The 20,749-nt window shown below is 42.3% G+C and overlaps 1 protein-coding gene across 1 annotated transcript; it reads left to right on the forward strand.

Annotated features, from left to right (window-relative positions):
* The first annotated feature begins 905 nt into the window (after positions 1-905).
* LOC147272702 (heparan-sulfate 6-O-sulfotransferase 3-B-like) lies at positions 906-20,749 on the forward strand. The gene is made up of 2 exons (XM_086199954.1): positions 906-1,704; positions 17,600-20,749. The coding sequence occupies exons 1-2, from the start codon at positions 1,163-1,165 to the stop codon at positions 18,336-18,338; spliced, it is 1,281 nt and encodes a 426-aa protein (XP_086056080.1). The 5' UTR covers positions 906-1,162; the 3' UTR covers positions 18,339-20,749.

Consider the following 20,749-nt stretch of genomic DNA (forward strand, 5'->3'; position numbering starts at 1 on the left):
TGTCAAGCATGAGTAAATTTAATTATTTACAATTAATGGAGTAAGTAATGGAGTAAGGACAAAGTCCCCTCAAATGTGGCCTCACTTGAGATTTGAGTCTTTTAATTTCTATGCAACAGTGCACTCATTTTTTTTTTTTAACCTGAATGAAATGTGACCATGCATCCCGACTAGAATTTAAGTCTAATTTGAGTTTTATTTGGCACAATTTTAAAATTTTCAAAAGTTACCAAAAAGGGAAATATGTACTAAAAGAAAAGGGCATAAAATATTCTTATGTGAAGCCTCTCCCAAAAAGAAATTAAAATTTAATAACGTTATCAAAAAGTGAAGTCATATGGCTACATAAAAGTGATGATAAATGTGTTAAAATATAGAAAATTAAAACAAAACTTTGGTTATATAAAATATAAATTATATGTTTATAATTTATATTTTTATAATATATTTACATATATATATATATATATATATATATATATATATATTTACATATATATATATATATATATATATATATATATAAAAAATACTGCATTATGTTATTACTATAATATCCTATTGTAATGTGCATTGGCATTATATTGTTTTAAGGGTGATACAGGATGTAAAAGGATGTACATGGACTCTTGTTGCATACACAGTCATAACTGCTTAACTACTCTTTACATCTACCTATTACATCTTCGCTTTTACTCTTAGTTCTGTCTTGGACAACGTTGCAAAAATAAAAATGTAAACTATATCCAATAATATATCCCAATAATGTATCAAATTAAATTTTCCTAAAGACTCAGTATGATTTCACGGTGAAGACTTGCTAAAAGGGGATTTTATTTTGAAAGTATGAACCGGAAACGTAAGACTGGCTCTTGTTCAGCTTGCCACCAGTACTCCTGGCTCAGTCCGATCAGCGGTTGGTTTTTGGCAGGACAGCCGATCCCAGCGCTCCTCATGCGGGATGATTCGCCTCAAAGGTGAGACTAGGAAACACCGGAGTCCTGTTTGAGCCAGAAGGACCAGACCTCTGGAGGATTCAGGGAATATTTCCACCTTTTTAAGAGTGAAAGCCTCAAGTTTGACAAGTGGAGCGTGCAGGTGCTGCATGATGAGACGCGGGCAGATATCAGGTTTGTGCCGGGATTGACAGCTGTTGTCCACCATGGAAGAGAAGTTCAACAGACTCATCTTCATTCCCGTCGCGGCGGTGCTCTTCTTGATGATCGGCTACCAGTACGTGTGCCCGGCGGACAGCAACACCTGCTACTTCCGACGGGACGAGAAGGGGCTCTTCCAGCGCTACTCCTCCGGCTTTGAGTTAGTTTACACAGAGCCAGAACCGGACGAGGACCTCCCCTCCAAAATCACGTCCAGATTTAACTTCACCGAGCGGGATCTTGACCGGCATGTAGACTTCAACATCCGCGGGGATGATGTGATGGTGTTCCTGCACATCCAGAAGACCGGAGGCACCACGTTTGGGCGGCACCTGGTCAAGAACATCCAGCTGGAGCAGCCCTGCGACTGCATGCCCGGCCAGAGGAAATGCACCTGTCACCGGCCCGGTAAAAGCGAGTCGTGGCTCTTCTCCCGCTTCTCCACCGGCTGGAGTTGCGGGTTGCACGCGGATTGGACCGAGCTCACGAGCTGTGTTCCGGGAGTGATGAACAAGAGGGACAAGAAGAGTGCTCAGAAGAATAAAAGGTGAGGCTCACTCTTCGAGTTTAACACCTCAGGAAAGCTTAGCAAGTCACTCGGTTAGTTCACCCTCTCATTTTCTCTAAGTTCATGCGTCCATTCACTGAATTAAAAAAACAAAATAAAAAAACAACAATCAACTCCCACCTGCTCGCGCTTTTACTGACAAAGAGTAGGTCACACACTCTCTCTCTCACACGCACACACACACATCCACTTTAACCACCAGATCTAATAAAAGAAACCCATAGCAGGTCAGTGACTGAATGAACAAACTAATGAGTGAAGGGACAAGTGAGTCACGTGCTTCAGGTCACTCAGAATAACTGAACCTGAATGAATGCAAATGACGGCGTGAGTCAGAGTCCAACTACTGACATTTATCATTCACTGGGTGGTGCCTTGTGTTCATGCATTCATTCAATTAAATATTGAACTCATTCACTCAGAAAGTGCAGCTCACTTTCCTGCAGCCTGAGACGAGTGAGTGAACGAACGAATGAATAAATGAAGCTAAATGAGAGTGAGGATGAAAAAAAGGTAAAGCTGTTAATTAACTGATGAAGAGAAAATTAGTTACAAATAAATTTGATTGGATTTTTAAGACAGAATTTGTCATGAAATCCATGATTCCATTTTCACAAGTGTCACTTTAGAGGGTGGTGATTCGGGTTTAATTGTGTCACTACATGTTATGATTTTTCTTTTTAAGATAATGATATAAAAAGTGAGATTAAAATAGCACCATAAACACCATTTTTGTCCAAAAGCATACACTAAAAAATAATGATAAATAATAATCCTAGATACTCACATCATCAAATAATATAAATATAAAGGAAGTTAAAAGTGTTCTAATAGTGCAACATTAGGCCTCGACTGATGCAGGAACGATGAGACCGATACCAGGGAGGAACGACATTCTGATGGACACACACACATTTTATATATATATATATATATATATATATATATATATATATATATATATAATTATATATTTCCCTCCAAAAAGTTAAGTCTTGTAGGCTAGATCATTTCTGATTTAACAATAAAGTAACTCATCCTTGTCACTTTACTGTCATAATCGTAGTACAGGCATTGAGGCAGTGATGCTGCCACCAACATTTGGGGTTAAAACACCATTTCGTCTTCCCTCAAATGCAGTAATCAAAAAGTTACGCTGAAGACATGTAAAGGAGGCAGGACGTTTTACATTTTAAACACATTGTGCGCTGGCTTCATAAACTTGACCAGAGTGAAATAATTAAAATAACCTGAGGCAACTTTTTTCCCCCTGAAATATCTTCTGTTAAAAAAAAACCCAAAACAACACAATACAACTTTCACATCTGCGCATATACAATGGAATTATCGTCTAAACCGATACATCGGTCGGGTCAGGCTCTATAAATGTAGTTCTTATCGATATGACATGGACAGTTGGGCATGATGAATCGTGCAGTTCTAGTTGTTGACCTGAACTACACTTTGAATCTCTTCCGATTAAACAAGCAATTTGAGAGCACAATCCCCCGTGTTTAAGATGTTAGCAGGAGCCTAGGGGGGCGCTCTAGAGCCCTCTTTGATTCAGTATGATCTTCCATGGATAAAGGCTGCAGAGCAAATGCGCCTGTGGTTTCAGGGCTGCACTTGCCAGACAAGCAAGCAGGGTGTAGAACTGCTAAAGCTGTGCTGTGAATGCTCACAACCTGGTTTATTAATACCAGCAGACATCTGAAGGTCTGTTTCAATTTCCTGTAATTACAGAACCAACAGAGCTAAGCTTAAGGGAGTAAATCACTTAAGAAGGGCAGGGTCCTCTGAGGTGTGCTGCCTGTGTTAAAGCCAATTTGCCTTGCAGTTGGTTCAGAGAGCAAATCTCCATATGTCACAAAGAGGGGCGACAAGAGCCGAGACAGAAGACTTCCAAGCCTCAGTGCGACCACCGTGACACTGAACTGTTTGAAACAGTGATGAAGAGACGCCTCAGATAGATCAGTGTGACTCAACAACACTAACCTATACTTGCCATCTCATCGTGGCCACTGAAAAACCAGCCTTCATGACGCCGGCTCTTTGCTGCACACAGGGCTGACTGAAGGTGCGTTGAGAGCCAAACGCGCGCTACACAGCAGCATCTTTCTGTCAAGCATCAATATTTTTCTTGAACAATTATTTCAACAAGAGAGGTGTTGATTGGAGACGAGTGTTCATGAGTGGTGGGAGCTACTCCTTAAATACCAGATACCTTTAGATACTACAGCTGAGAAGTACTGACGAGTGCTCGCTGATGATGTGATACCGCATTGATCTCTGCAGCCAAATACTTTCAGGCCAGAGGTAACTGCCTGGCTGGGAATATTACATGATATAGTATCTCCTCAAGGACAAATCAGCAGCTGCAGTTTTAATGGCTCTGACTGAAAGCACTAACACATGCATGAACAGTGCATATATATGCATTTATAAAGAAGCTATCCGCATGAGTCATAACTAATGATTTACCAGTGAATTTGTCACAACTCATGCAGTCACAAATCTGTCACATGAAGTTCTCATTTCCAGACAGTGCCTGGTTTATTCTCCGTCCATCCACACGCTTTTAAACGATCAGGGAACCATTACTCAACACCATCAGCCTCGGAACAGGCCAGCAATTAAGCGAAACCATCCTGTCATTTCAAATTTAAACGGCTGAATAAAGATCACACAGAGCTCAGGCAGTTCTTGATTTACTGTTGCCGTGAGGTTTCATGCTGTAGTTTTTATCAGCCCTTAAAGGCTCTTCTGTCACTGCGGGTGATGTTGCCCCCACATTGATGGACTGACTACGATGGCAGCAGAAGCAACGGAACAGTCGTGCTTTTGTGTGTCTGTAATATCAGGGAGCGCAGCTTAATATTTGATGCTACTTGTTCTGTTCACATTGGCTGTGGTTCTCTTCTTGAGAGAGGTTAAAGAGTACAATAAAGCACCTTTCTGGTTGAAGCCCGATGCTAAATAGGAACATGGGTCCCCCCTGGACTGAGCTGTGGCAGGACAGATGCTGGCATGTGTCCTGGGGGAATAATAAAAGACATGAAAATAGAAAAAGTTGGTCCCTCCGATGCTCGTTAGCCTAAATGTGCAAGACAACACACCAGAGTGGGAGAAGAGGGAGCGGTTAAAGCGGTGGGTCCTGCTGCTTCAACTCACAAGTGGTCTTTACGTCATTGCCAATCAAAACTCCAACAATGGCGTCGGCATTAGTCCAAGCTGCAGAGTTTTATAATACCTTACAAACAATAGCAATACTCCTCAAGAGTAAGTCTACAGGTCTACTACTCAGAGCATGATCAATCAAATTTTAAATGCATTGCAGCTCCCTTTTGAATGATTCCTTGACGCAAAAGAGTTAATAATCTAATCAAATATGAAATACTACACTATAATCACCTGGAGAGTTCAACCCCATCGAAACAGTAAATTAAAAGGAATTTATGTACCAGTCAGAGCACTTTGACAACATTCACATGTCTTCAGAGGAAGATACACATTACAATGTACTGTAACACTTCATCACAATCACTTGGGGGGGTCAAACCAGTAACCTTCCCATTCCTCCCATTACTCTCCCACCTGAACCTCTGCCTGGACTGGACTTCAGTATTAAACGTGTGCACCAGGTAGCTCTGGGCAGGATGGTGGGAGAGCTACTCTATCATTAGGAGTCTTACATCCAAGTATATCAGTATGGACCAATAAACTGATGGGTTTAGAAAGAAAGTGAACCAAAGGGGACATGCTCCTTCTAATGCTTATTTCTACTGCTTTTTTTTTTTAATATAACTGACTTTTTTTTGACATGATACAGTTTTTGTGCTCACATTAGCAGTGCACCTAGAAACACGCATCAGGTTTAAATCACACTATGAATTATCTGCTCCAGAGTTTGTGTCGGTGTTTCAGTCTGCACCCAAGTACGATTACTGCTTTCACACCTGCCCAAACGACTCACACCCAGAGTGACCAAGAGGCGAAAGAGAGCAGGTGTGATGCAGGAGTAGGGATGTCAAGCAGATAGATTAGAGGAACAACTGTCAGTCTCTCGGTTTCTGAGTCTGCTGGGGTTTGATGGTTGCTAGAAGCACACTTGTAGCCCTTTGAGAGTGTTTCTCAGTGGGTACGTGTGATGTAGCCGGCTTCACAAAGCTACTACAAGAGGCTTGTGTTTGTGTGTTTGTATGTGTGTGGGGGGGGATGTCAGTACAGAGCTCTAACCCGCTTACTGTTCATATAGCTGATAAACTCCGATCTGAACTCTTAATGTAAGCAGCAGCAGGTATAAATGAGCCTTAGTTTGGATACAGACGCTCTTTTTTTGTTCAGGATAACCGGTGCCGGTGATGTACTTGGGTTCCACGAGCCTAAACTGCAAAGCACTTCTTATTTAAAGTGACAAAAACACACAAAAATGCATGGCATTAAATGATTAAATGTATAGCTGGAGCATAAGTAGGCTTCACATATAGGTGTGGGAGTGCAAATTGCTATGGCAACTCCTTAAATGTTTTGAAAAATGATTAACAGAACAGAAAGGTGGTAAGAGGTGCGAGTGTGGGAGAGGGAAATGGCTGGGCTCCGTCTCTCATCCTTCATGTTTTCACAGTGGTTCATGTTGGAGTGCTCTGAAATATCAGCCTGATATTAGCTGCTCATAGTCCATGTTGTCGTACTGGTTGGCCGAGGTATGCGTAGAATTCTTTTTCCTTATCCCTTTTTTTTTTTTTTTAAGTAGAATAAGAAAATGAGAGCATGATGATCAATTACTTCCTTGGTTACCAGGAGAGTTGTCATAGCAACCAGTTTTGGAAAGTACAGTTCCTTATACTTGATGGGGAAGTAGTAGCATGCCTTAGAATATCTTTGTTCAATCAAAGCACTCTTACTCTCGTTAGTCGCCACTTCAGCAAGCTGGTGGTCGTTAATGTGATCACAACACTTGAAGTTTTCTTTTCTTGACGCCCATGCTGAGTTTTGCAGTTCGTCTCCTGTATATTCTCCTTCGTTTGCCTCCGTTTCCTTCCTCGCCGTCACTAAAACGAGGAGGCTTTAAAGCTATTTAGCTATGTAGAGTAAAAGCATTTGTATCGTAGCGGGCTACAAAAGGTGCTGCGAGGCCGGCATCTGACCTGCTTGATTTGCTGATGTGCCCTGCTTGTCCTTGGCAGACAGACTCACACTGAGCAGTCAGAGAGTGTAACCTTATTACTGACCTCATTATTTCTGATTAGGGCAAAGAATGCAGGCTGGCTGAAATACAGATGAGCCTTAGCCCTAATTAGCCCCTCTCAACACATGAAGGAGGTTTTAGTGCTTACACAATGGCACCTGTTACTGAGGATAATGACAGGAGAGGCTTGAAACAGGAAGTGATGAATCCAAAATGACCAAGAAGGAGGAATTGCTTTCTTGCTTCTTCCACATCATGTTAAACTGAATTACTGACTGGAGACGAGGAGAAAACATCTGTTTGCAAGTTTTGCCCCTCGCTGTTACAGTGACTCAGTGGAAATCCTCCGCTAACGCAGACGTTTCAAAGAGGGATGTCTGTTGTTGAGGGAAAATAGGTTTGGTTTGAAGCCTTTTTTTGTCCTACCCCTCGCTGTCCTTTGCCATCTCTCAGATTTCATAAAGTTTCCTGAAGTGGCTGGCACCCACACGGCGATGTTAAAACAGAAAGGTGCACGGAGGGACTTTCATCCTTCACCAAACAAATATGTAAACAAATCATCAGCTAAAGCATCTGAAGACAAAGAGGTCAAATGTGTTTTAGAGGGAAAAAAGACTCTCTCTCTCTCAGACTTAACGATAACAGTGTCAACTAACCCGAAGAGTGATTGTTAGGGTTTTTTTTCCTCAAAACAAAGTGTTAGCGCAGAACTGAGCATACAGCTAGATTAAGATGACGTAGATTAGGGTTGGGCGACATGACCAAAATTTTATATCCCAATATAGCTCATTTTATATCCTGATACGATATACATCACGATATAGCACATTTTTGGTAAACTCAATGAATGAACAGTTATTTCTATTTCTTCCTCCACTTTTGCCCAGCGCTCATCATATAAAGCAGGTAACAACGCTACCCATGTGTTTTCGGCTGGGCATTTCATATCTAGGATTGAGTGTTTGCACGAACTCAAGAAACCCCCCTTTCTCGACCGTGTAGATTGGAATCATATCTTTACAGATGTGCCAACCCTAACGGCCACGGTTATTTCCTTCCGTCTGCGGGAGGTATGGCTATATGGTGAGCCGCGGGTAAAAGCCTGTTGCAATGTCTGCGTCTGGAGTTTCTTCTTAACGTCACTCGGCCCAGCTTTTGCTGCTTTTTCTCGTTGACTCTCTGTATTCTTTTTCATGATTCTTTTTTCAGGTGATAAAAAAAGTTACTCGTGTTCGAGTCTGTTGTTGGGATCGGGCAGCGGCATACTTTACAAAGTGCAGTGGTCTGATCCTTGTCGGTCTTTTTATATCCAAACCACCGCCATATGACAGAAGTTCCCCCTCTTTTAGGTACAAGCTCGTCGGTTTGCGCTGGTTGTTCGTCATCTTGTTGTTGTTTAGATTGAGAATTGGTAACATGTTCTTCTGTGTGGTGTCCACCATCTTCTTCCATGGCTGTGTATGTTTGAGCAGCATGACTGGGCTTGCCGTAAGGCGCGTCGGTGACGTAAAATACTGCCGTAAAGCCCGCTTTGCGACACCGCGATATAAACGATAGAGTTTAACATTAAACAATAAACATTTTCTATCATCCAGACGATATATATCGTGATATCGCCCAGCCCTTACGTAGATCATACCAGAGGTTGCTTTTAAGATTTTGTAAACAGCCTTTTTTGAGCAGTTTAGCTGTTGTTAGCCGTCAGGCTCCTTTAGCTTCAAGCTAAAGATACGTGACTGGCTCTCTCTGCATTCTGGAGTTATGAAGAAGAGGGAAAATGTTGTGAGCTCAAAACATCTATTTTGCGAGTATTTGAAAGCCAACACACTTTTCTGAGTGAAGTATCTCTGAAAAGACATGTCATTTGCTTTTGATCCATATGACTTTGTAATTGACTGGAACACACAGGGATCACGTCTACTATGTCAACCAAAGTGAAGGTACGTACATGGTAAAAGCTCTAATACTGGCCTCTTACTCACTCCTGTTTAGGAGACAGATTCGTCACTTCTTGTGGGTGGAAAGGTGTACAGTACCTGACTCCTGAGTTTATTTTTGTCCAACCAGGTACAAGCTGAGGGTCTTTTGAGAGCTCCTATGATGCAGCTGGGTGCTATGATGTAGGCTGATAACGCAGGAGGTATGCGGATCCGGACCTTTGGGTTGCTGTTAGTCTTCACACTTATTACAACATGTCCTCATAGCAGCCTTCTGATGACGCCTGGATGAATTAAAAATACCACCTCATGCTTGACTTGGCATATGGGGATTTATGCCACAGCCTGCAGTACTGAAGTCATGCTGAATGGGACCTACATTACATACCACACAGCCCATGTTATTCCAGTAATGTAAGCAATCACAGCAATTGATGATTCTCCCCATGGCTCCTGACGCCAGCAGCACACAAGTAACTGGTGTAATCTCTGACTCAGTTTAAGAGCTCATGTGGATTTTGTTACCAGAGTCAGGTCTCTGATGAACACAGGAAACCGATGCAGGCTGTTTATACCAACTCAGAACACATCACGCCTGTTTTATACTCCTCACATGGTCGTCTGTCAGTTTCCTTATTGATTTTATCTTTAAAGCACTTCATGGTCTTGTCTGAAGAACTCATAATCATGACGTTAACCCAATGTTGTCATAATTATGGCGTCATGATCACATTACACCTCCGCGTTACGAGAGAGCAGCTGTCAGACAATTCTGAATGGTCTCAGATTTAGCTGTTGCCTGACTGCATTTAGCATGCCAGGCTGCTCCCCATGCTAGCTTGGCCTTGCTGCCCTGAATGTCTCTGTCGGGTTCAACATGAGGTCTTGTTAGACGTGTGAGCGCCTGCTAAGGTTAATTTAGCACGCCTCAGCACCACTCTTCCTGATCTTAACCAGTGAATAAACACCTGTTAGCATCTGCAGCCAAACTAAAGTGAGGAAACTCTGGCTAGTCTGAGCTAACCTTGAAGAATTGTAGGGGTTTTCTGGACTGATGATTCCAAACATCAGGTTTCTTTTCTGACACACAACATGATTTAACCAAGATATTTGTTATTTAAGACTTTACATTACAGCGCAACTGACGGTGGACATTTGCATGAGAAGCAGATACCGATATTTGTACTGCCTGCAAAATATACATGAAGCTGAAGTACACAGTAATATGCAAAATGGACAAATTTGGAGTATTTTACATATATAATTATTCGTGACTTCATTGACATGTATGTAAGAAGCATGGCGACACAACAGAATAAAAACAATGTAACAAACTGGTCATATATTTTCTGTACACACGACAAATGGGAGGAGATTTTATATCAGCTACAGATCAACGGATCTATCGCTCCGACCTCATGGGTGTTTTTTTCCCCCGGTGTGTGTTGCACGTTTTTTAATCACCGTGTGGAGATGTGCTGCAGGCAGTGCAAAGCTACATAAAGCTCTAAATCAGAGGGGATATTAAGCAAATGATTCCTCCTGGAGCAGCGAGTGCTTTCAGGATCAAGAAATCCTCCCATCAGAGTCTTGCTGACTGATCACTTCTCCTTCAGGAGAAATGTTCCCCATCTTTAAAATTCTGGCTGAAGAGGTGGCTGGTTATTCCAGTCTCAGAGCGCAGCTTCAGCCTTCAGAACAGAGGACACGATCACCTCCACAGCATCTGCTTTGGGTGGCGCAAGGAAAGTGAAACATTGCATGATTTTTACAACCCTGTCAGTCAAAATGATGGGCAAAGAGAAAAGCCAACTCAACCTCTGCTCTGAAATGAATATTTTTAAAGCAATCGATCAGGGGACGGTGATTGTTTGACTTGATTAAAAGCAACTAAAAGAAATGACTGCGTTGAGGAATATGGGGTCAACTTTAATGATTTATAACGAAAACCTATTTAAACCCAACCCCTCTGTGACACTGAGCAATATCTAGTATCCTTGTGAGAAATGGGAGATATTCAGAGGATCTTGGTAATCTCCACACTCCTTAGAGGGATTAGGGACAGTCGAAGACAGGTTTTATTATACAGGGAGGAGGAAAAGGGGGGGATTAATCCAGAAATCCAGATTTGTTCAGAAACCTGTCGACTGGATTGAACTTTTCTGTTTTTACAAAACAGTGCGTGTAAAGTTTAAATGGGAAGCAGTCTCTGGCAGACAGATCATTATGGGTTATCCATCACAATGCCTCACAGTTCCTATTTTCTGCTGTCAGATGTTTGACAGATAAGTCATTACAGAGTGAATCTTGTATAGGAGCTGCAAGTCCTTTATCTCCTCTGAAGCGGCGCCTCATTAGAGTATGATCTGGCAACATAAATGTACCTCTCTTTTTGTAATGTTATACACTAATAATTATAGATAGGATCCAAGCTGGGATTCACGCATTTCAAAAGACGCTGCATACCTGGGAGTCCTGGAAGAAGACTTCATATATCGCTAAAAGTGCTTTTCTGAGATTCACCAGTAGTTTGTGTGGGTAGGTGTGACCTTTCCAGTGCAGCCTCACATTTATCCATTCTATATCTACATGGACATAGAGGACTGGCTGACACCTCACAAAGCTGCAAAGATTAAGATGTCATGCAAAGGTTAAGGCTAAGACGCTAAAGCTACTAAAGCTGTGCAAGCCAGGTTGGTGTGAGCGTGCCTGTCTTTGACACTAGGCTTGTCGGGGGTGTTGTTTAAAAACCAAATGAACTCTGGGAACTCTTCAGAAATGTACTTACATGAAATGCAGCCAATTTTTAAACACAGATGGACGATTCTGTCCTCGGGAAAACATTTCCTCGAAGATGATTTGTCTCTCATTGAGATAGCCAGTCAAATTAAAAATGATGCAGCATTGACATTGATCAGATCCTCAACCTTGTTCTTATTTTTTTATTGGGCATGTTTTGGGCTCCTTCAGACTTTCAGGGACAGAAACCTCAAATATCAGAATGTTCAGCCCTTTCAAGAAGATTACCTTGGATATATTTCCAGATTTCTACCTTTTATATATGTTTGGTTTTTTTTATTATAGAAGCAATACCAATGTTCATGAATAAGCACGGTCCTTTTCAAATGAAAAACTATCCAATCAAAAAGTAGAAAAAAATATTTAAATCCCTTCTATACTTTGATATTTTATCTTCAACTTCAGTTTTACTTTTCAGCAGTTTTTGTCGTTGTATTGCTTCAAAGATGTGGTTCTAGCTTTGCTTGGATTCCTCTGCAGTGGTGTTAAGTGTGTGTTGAATTATAAAGACGATCACCTAGTTTTCCACACCTTCTCATCCCCACTTGCCCGGACATGTTGTTGGTGGAATTGTTCATACTCCCCTGGTCTCCACACACGTATCCCAGGGGCTTTTCCTTTATGGCCTAAAATAGCATCTCATATCTGCAACTAATGAAGATCCCAGTGCAGAAGCACCAGTCTCCTTTCTCATCAATTCTCACCTCATCCTCTCCTCCTCTTCCTCGGTGGGATTAATGTTGCCTGCCAGTATTCCCTACAACACCTCTCTGTGTTAGAGGAGAAGCCATTGATGGACCATCTAGGCCTGAAGGACGGTGGTGGGGGCTTTAGTGTGCAAGTGCACACTTGTTTGGGACTTGTAACCAGCGCGCCAAGATTAAATTAGCAAGTGAATCAGTTGAGTGAAATGGATCCTGATTGACCCCTCAGTGTGCAGACTGATGTGATGAGACCGGCCCAGTCCTTGTGCACTGGAGCAGCTCCCCGTCGCCATCTTGATAAGATTCCCTTTAACACGCAGACCTGCACTACTTGCTGCCGTTCCTCTTTCATTTGTCTAATTTCCAGTTACTCTCCTTGAGGCCCTCGGCGGTGTTTTATGCCTCCTAACATTTGTTGCTGCCGCTCCTCTGCAGTCATCTATTCACCCACAATCAATTTGGCTAAACTGAAAATCGAACCAAGCTACTATTCTATCTGCTTTACCCAAAAGTGCTGTTATCCACAAATCCTCCCTGATGTCAGGGCTGAAGGCTCTCCCGGAGGAGCTTTAACACAGAATGAACCATTCTAACAAGAGATTTAGCTTCCTTTGGAGGCTTATTTTGGCCTTCATGTTTTTCTTTTGAAACTTAGTTATTAAACTTATTTAAATAGATATTCTCCTGAGGAGTTGCTTGTTCTTAAGCTGATTTGTTCTTGGTTTTCTATTTCTGTGAGTATAATTTGGGCTAACTGGGTTCTTCATTGACTGAACTGGTTGCCATTAATACCATTAATACTAGTGGAGGATAGGTGGGATTTATTTTCAAAAACAAAAACAACAAAAAACCCATTTAAAAGAGAAAAAGTGGTGGATGGCACTAGAAAACCTTTTACATGATACTCCTTATTTTATTTTACTGTGTTTGCTAAGGGTTTTGCTTCTTCATATACAAATATGTACATTTTCTTGTTCTTTGTTTTTTTTTTTTTTGGAAACATGTTCAAATAAACTAAGTTTAAAACTCCTGGTTGGTCAAATGAGAATATTAATGTCATGGAGTACTTGTATCTAAGATACTGCATAGTGCATTCACACAAGCGTGCAGCTCCCTGCAACTACACTCTGTAATGAATATCAAACTTCAGCATAGAAGAAATACAACTGATGAACTTGCTGTAAATTTCCAAGTCGCAATTTCAACTCCTTCAAATAAGAACATGCTGAAACACAAACAGTTGAAATGTTGAACCACACGCAGGGTTTTGAGCGCATGGCACTTCCAAAGAGATGAAAACGAACGACTTCTGTCGAGGGTCAAATCAGAAATTAACTGGGAGATTTACTGTTGTCTGTAAAATAATTTGTCTGATGTGCTCTCAACTGCAGCCTTAAGAAAACCTCCTGCAGCCTTAGAAATCTGACATGGAGGATAGTGTAGTACATAGCACGGACTGAATATTTCTCATTTTAAGGTAGAATGAATCCGATAGTTAAATGACTAATTGAAGAAATCTGAAACCTGTCAAAAGCGGTTTTTTTGTACGATTGTCATTTGACAGTGTCCTTGTAGGACAAGTGAGAGTGGGAGATGTGATTCAATCGCTTAAAGTGTAATCAAGCAGGTTTTCACAAGTAGCAGGACATTTAAAAGTGATTGTAAGGAGACAAAAAATAGGACTGAAGGGAGCAACAGTGTGAGATCAGCGATGGTTTTGTTTGTCAAACAGTAATTGCCCCTCAGAGGCAATAGTTAAGGGATCGCTGGTGTGCAGAGAAACACCTTTAAAATGGATTTGTCCCGACTGTGCGAGTTATCAACACCCCGACTTTAGTGTGAGATCTATGTGCTCATTTTCAGCTGCTTTCTCTGCCACAGAGCTGCTGAGAAAGAGCTTCCAAACCCGAATGACCTCACGCAAGAGAGAGAAGCCAAGTTCTTGAGGGACTGGTGGACAAAAAGCTCTACTGTGTACTTCTAAAGTAGTATTTTCTTGGGTTGCTTTGTCAGTGGCAAAATGAGTTTCCATAAAGGCTTTTATCATGAGACAGATGGTGTCCTTGATGGTAGCGAGTGAATTAACAAAGCAAATATCGATCTCTTGCAGCGAGTTCCTCTGTAGCTTTTTTTTTGATGGTGTTTTAGAGAGTGAGAGCAAGACAATCAGGGAGATGGACAGAGAGAGGACGATCAATAGTGTTTACAGGTTGACTGTGTGGAGAAAGGTGACAGGAAGTGAGAAGGGCAGGAATGAGGAGGTGTTGCATTGATCAGTGACAAAAAGCTGCGGCTTTCAGGATTTTTTGGGGGGTGAGTTTACTCTACTTTTGCTATATGACACAGAGCAAGTCTGAGCACATTTTGACTGCATCAATCTGAGAACACAGGAAATCTCTTTGTCCCGTTAAGACCTGAAAGACTTGAAAGTCAATTAGCACATTAGAGAGCTTCAGCATGGCATGGAATAACCCGGACAGGACGACAGATGATGGATGATTTAGAGGAGCGAAGAAGCACAGGCGGCACGAGGACATTTCATATGCAGGGGGATTTTAAAAGTACGAAAAGTAAGCAGGCCAAGAATTGTTCATGTATGACGAAACCACACTGGTCAGGTTAAAAGAGACGCCAGTCATTCCGGTGGATTAGAATTTGACAAACGTCGTGTCACTGACGCGGTCCAGCATGTTTTCGGGGTTGCAGAAATTATAGGGGACCCCTCTCAGTTCACATTACAGCCAAGCTCAACTGCTGCAGACACCACTTTTCTAAAACACCAGCAAGTACAAATACTTTGATACTGTCCTTTAGATTTCTTATGCACTTTAATTTCAATGCATTACAAGGAACCAAAGAGGTGGTGGTGCTAAAAACTTGCTTGATAAAGACGTCTGGCAAAATATAGTGAGTTAGTTAGTGACACATGAAGGGAAACTGGTCGCCAACACATTCAGCGTATTTGATTTGCAAAACGCTCTCATTTTAGCAGGCTCAGGAAGCCGAGACATGCTGCAGCAGTGTCACGGCTGTTTTCTGCTTTCATAAACATTAATAAACACTTGCTGTTCCATGCATGAAAAAGCATTACTCATCCAGAGTGTAATTACTCTTGACCTTCATACTCTGACCCTGCGTCTGCTGTCCCTGACACGAGTAAGAAGAGAGCTTTGACATTTGCTGCTCTTCGTCAATAGGTCAGCATGAAAGCTCAGATGCAGAGAGGCGGGGTTGCATGGACATTTATTGATCTGGCTGTCTTGCGGGTTAGCTGTACAGATAGATGATAGGCACGGTGGGAGGAAAAGACTGAGCCGGTTTGCAGGATGTGCAACAAAGGCCTCTTTGTGAGGCGCTCATGTGTGTCCATCCATCTAGCACTGTCCGCTCAACCCGGCGAAGATGGCAGGGTAATTCATTTAGCTTCCTCTGTGGATGGCCATTATCTCTGGGTGGTGGTGCATGCTGCTGTTCTGCCATGATATCATCGTGCCACTCACTTCAGTATATATCACAGCTGATTGATATCTGCTGTCTCGCAATAATTGCTCAATTGTGGACCTTTTAAGTCCATTTGTCCATGTGGTCTTTGTTCAGGAACACGGCCATGTTCTCAACAAGTGTGTGCAAGTTTAGCAGTGACCTAAAAATAACAGCTGGACAGAGGCTCTCAAAGTAAAAGCTCAGGATTTGAATTTAATATATGAGGCTGACTGAGATTTTCTCATGCGTGGTAACAGACCATGGGTGGAGGCAGTTGTGGGCGAATATGTTCTTAAGTCAAATACTAATACTAGAGCATACTCACTCAAGTAGAGTGGAGTACTTTCTGGGTGTGCTCATGATGTCACCTCTGGCTTTTTACTTTGCAAGCATGTATTACATATTTAATGTGTCTTTTGTAGTCTATAATCTGATCAAAATGGCTAAAACTCAGGTTAATCCACCGCACACCAACGAGCACTTTTCTTCTTTAAAATGAGAAATTTGTTCATTATTATTATTAATGTAGAAAAAACAGGTTTGATAAAGCTATACAGGGAGAGTCTTCGGTAATGTGTGGTCCAGGTCGAGGTGGAAACATGATGCTGTGAGCAGACTGCTGCTCTTCTCTGTTCCCATTTTAGAAAGTAGCATCATTAATATTTTCCCTATTAATGATGTATTATGCTATTTCCCCACCAGCAACCCATCCGCTATTAATCAGAATGTTCATTTTAGGACCTGACTTGTCCCCCCCCTTCTGTGCATTACAAGTGTCTATGTTACAGTTGGAGAGAGGGGATCTGGCTTTTGGAGCTCATCCAGTTCCTCTGCTCTTCTCAGCCAAACTCAGAATTACTCACACGGTGAGAAATTAAACAGAAACTGTGTTGGCCAGCAAGAAGTTTCAAGACAGATGCATCAGCATCTTAGGAGGCAATACAAGGAAACTGACCATTCAGGTAAAAAGGGTTTTAGAACTTTCCTGAGTGAAGTTTTTCTTCAAATGGCCTTGAAGGATTTGTTTAGTTGTTGATTGAAAGCTCACAGGAAGTACACAGCAGCACTGCAGAATGAAGAAATAAAATGTTCGTCTTTATTTGGCCTTTAGATTTGGATTCTGTCTCTGAAACCAAAAGGTCGCGGTGATCTTTGTGCACAAGATGAACATTTTCAATTTCCCTTTTCTCTATGTTGCTTTCACTTAACAGAAGAACTTCAGGGAAAAAAGGCTCCGGCTGCCGACTCCTTCAGTCACCTCACAGTAATGCTGGTCATCACTGAGCTCAATAGAGACGAATGGAGGTTTTAGTCATGAGCTTTCTGTGCTGCTGTCTCCCTGCAGTACTTGAAGCAGGTAGATAAGTCTGATGCAGAGGCACCTTATCAGGATATTAAAGATTAAGAGAAACCCTGCACACGCTTCTCTTCCTAAACCTTCAGAAACCTTTAATTATACATATAAACATTTATTGCTTCTCCTTCAAAACGGTCATATTTCTTCTTTAAAGCAATACTCCACCCACAAACTGTATTCTGCCTGACATGTCCTCACAGGTACGTGGCATGAGCTCACAAAGATGTTTCCCAAATGCATAAATCCAGATTCCTATGGAATGCAGAAGAAGCCAGCCACGTATATCCAGCCTCAGGCTCGTGGCGCCCAACAGCCACAAACTAAAAGCAGCATGACTGTCAAAACCAATTCGACACATACTGACTACAACCCTCCCGGTCTGACGCATCTTTGTCTCCCCCTGCAGGAATTTCTACTACATCACGATGCTTCGCGACCCTGTGTCTCGCTACCTCAGTGAGTGGAAGCACGTCCAGCGTGGCGCCACGTGGAAAACAGCCCTTCACATGTGTGACGGCCGCCCTCCCACTCAGGACGAGCTCCCCGCCTGCTACAGCGGCGAAGACTGGACCGGTGTCTCACTGGCAGACTTCATGAACTGCCCCTCCAATCTGGCTAACAACCGACAGGTCCGCATGCTGGCCGACCTCAGCCTCGTGGGCTGCTATAACATGTCCTCCATGAGCGAGCTGGAAAGAGGACACGTGCTTCTCGCCAGCGCAAAGGCCAACCTGCGGAACATGGCTTTCTACGGCCTGACAGAGTTCCAGCGCAAGACGCAGTACTTGTTTGAGCGGACGTTCGGCCTGCGCTTCATCCGGGCCTTCACGCAGATCAACAGCACACGAGCCGCCAGCGTGGGAATCAGCGAGAAGGTGCGGTGGCGCATCGAGGGGCTGAATGCTCTTGACATGGAGCTGTACGAGTATGCAAAAGAGCTGTTCCTGCGGCGTTACCAGTACAACCGCCAACGGCAGCACCAGGAAGAGCGGCTGAGGAGGCGGCAGGAGAGGCAACGGCTGCATAGGACCTATCTGGCTGAACTGTGGAGACTAGGAGGAGGGGAGGATGAGGAGGAGGAGGTGAAGGTGCTAGAGGTTGTAGCCACCACAGAGGACTACAGCAGCCAGGTGGTGCGGTGGTGAGAGAGCACAGGAACTGGAAACACCAATACACTGACCTGACTGATCGCTGTTTGAGTCATAGTGCTTTACTCTCCTCCCTCCAGCTCCCTCCGTCTCGCCTCCGCTGTGAATCTGCCAAAACCTCCTGCCCTCATAGCGCTTTGTCGGTCTGCCGAACGGTGTCTTAATATTTATGATGGATGTATTTGTAACGGCAACATTTTGTATTTACGTTTTCTTACGGCTATTTTGGCGCTGCAGCTGTGAAATGTGTTTATTTCTCATTAGCAAGTTCTTTCAATGTTCTTAAAGCAGTCAAAATGTTTCTTAAATTTCGCTAAAACTTAGTAGACCTGAAAAGAACATTGGGCCTCATTCATCAAATGTTCCTTTTGCAGAAATGGGTTCTCACACACTGTATTTATTAAACCCTCAATTTAGTCTTACAGACAGGAGGCTCTTCATTCCTGACAACTATTATGTATTTTTCACTCACTCAGGGCTGCAAAAACTGGGCTGTGTTAGCAGTGATAATCAATAGATGTCTGGAGCTCCCGCTTGAGCCGCTTGCATAGAATCAGCTTCTGGTTCTCAGCTTCCGTGCTTTGATTTGTCAGGAGTAGATTCTTCTTATTAATCCATACATGAACTATTTAAAGACTGAGTTTCAGTTTTTTCCTCAGATAGGATAATGAATACTCACTGAAGTTTCAAAGAACAATGAATTAAATGAAAGAAAAACTTAAAATAAGGCAAAAAATTGTTTTTGTCTTAATTTTTTCATGTATAGATATGTTTACTCCCCTCTTTACATTTATGTATTTATTTTATTTAATTCATTGATCTATTTTATATATGCCATGATGTCATTTCCTGTACATCTTCAACTATCCAATCACAATTGTTCGATGACGTACAAGATGAAGCGGTGTCACTATTTTGAGCTCTTTGTCCATGACTGAGCTAAATGGTTGACCACTACTCATTCGTTACTCTTTTAGAGGAAAGTTCTAGAAGCAGGGGCTTTATTCCCACCACCACACAGTTTTGAGTGTGTGCATGTTTTCACTCTCTCATTTGTATTCTTAAGTCAAAAGAAAAGATACAAAGTTCTGGATGAATGTTAGCAGAAGGCTAAACTAGTCAGCTAGCAGGACAGACAAGCTAGTACACATCTGTTCTGATCGTAGTGAACCACATACAGACATCACCTGTTCAACCATGAGACTAGAGCAATCGGTAGAGGACTAGTGGGCAAGAATTACTCTAAAAAAAAAAAAAAAAAAAGGCTAACAGAGGCACTGTAAAGGTTTCAGCCAGAAGAGCAAGAAAAAGAAACAGATTGACTGGTAACTGAAACAGCTTATAGTCAACAGGCTGTACTTTATGTCTGCAAGACTAAACTGAGGGCTAAAAAAAAGTGCTGTAGAACAAATCTGTGCACAAGAATATTTCGTGAGGACTCCTGAAGAATTTGAGGATAAAGGGTGAATGACTTGAGCGATCTTCTGTGTCATGTTTGTGATCTAGCGCTGTCTTGATCGGTGAAATATTGTAGTTCAGCTGTGGTGTTTCGGCTTCATGAGAATATCAAAAGCACAAAACTCAGTAACAATCAGTGTTTTTAAATCGGACTGATTAAGCTGCCAACAACAATCCAGGCAATTTCTTGTGTTCAATAAAAGTATGCAGCATTCCAGTGACGTAAATGTGTTCATGCACGTGTTCTGCTTTGCTCCTTCTCTCACAGCATGTTCTCACCATAAAAATCTAAAATCTTCTCGTCGTGTGCCAACTTATTCCATATCCACGCACATGCAGACACACTGACGTACATCCAGGAGGCTTTTTCTTGAGTCAGAGCCAGAGGAGAGGCGCAGCGCTTGAGAGACAGGCTGTCAGAGCCCGTTTCAGCACTCTTACATCAGAGCGAGAGGAGATTGGTCTTTCCACCATTAGGGCATTGATCATGGGCTCTTTGCTTCCAAATTGATCATTCAAAGTTCAATTGAGCATGACTCTGGCGTAGCGGAAAATAGAAGAAACCCAGCGGCATGCTAAACGCTTGCACTGCAACATACAGTCCTTGTCCTTATTTGAGCTTTAAAGTTGAGGGAAGGAAAAAAATAAAATCACATTTCCACAAACAGCAGGTCTTTGAAATGTGATGAGCCAGAAAGATTGCTTCACATTAATATCATGTGTCCCTAATAAGAACTTCCTGGCCTCCATGCAGGTGTTTTCTTGATGAAGAAGAAAATGAGGAAATCAGTCAGAAGGCAAAAGAGGAAATGGCTTTGGACCCAGACTAAAATAGCCCCTCCATCTCCAGCTGCAGCATCTATTAAACTTGCAAAGCACAGAAGAGAGAAAGATTAGAATGACATCAGCTTCAGATAATGATGGACCTGATATAACTTCTACATACACGT

The sequence above is a fragment of the Aulostomus chinensis genome, chromosome 1, assembly GCF_037954235.1.
Source record: "Aulostomus chinensis isolate RoL2024-O1b breed Wild chromosome 1, RoL_Achi_v1.0, whole genome shotgun sequence".
In the NCBI taxonomy this organism is placed as follows: Eukaryota; Metazoa; Chordata; class Actinopteri; order Syngnathiformes; family Aulostomidae; genus Aulostomus; species Aulostomus chinensis.

Coding starts and splice junctions, on each gene's coding strand:
- LOC147272702 (XM_086199954.1), top strand. CDS start 1,163: ATGGAAGAGAAGTTCAACAGACTCATCTTCATTCCCGTCGCGGCGGTG. Junction 1,705..17,599: donor AGTGCTCAGAAGAATAAAAG/GTGAGGCTCACT, acceptor CTCCCCCTGCAG/GAATTTCTACTACATCACGA.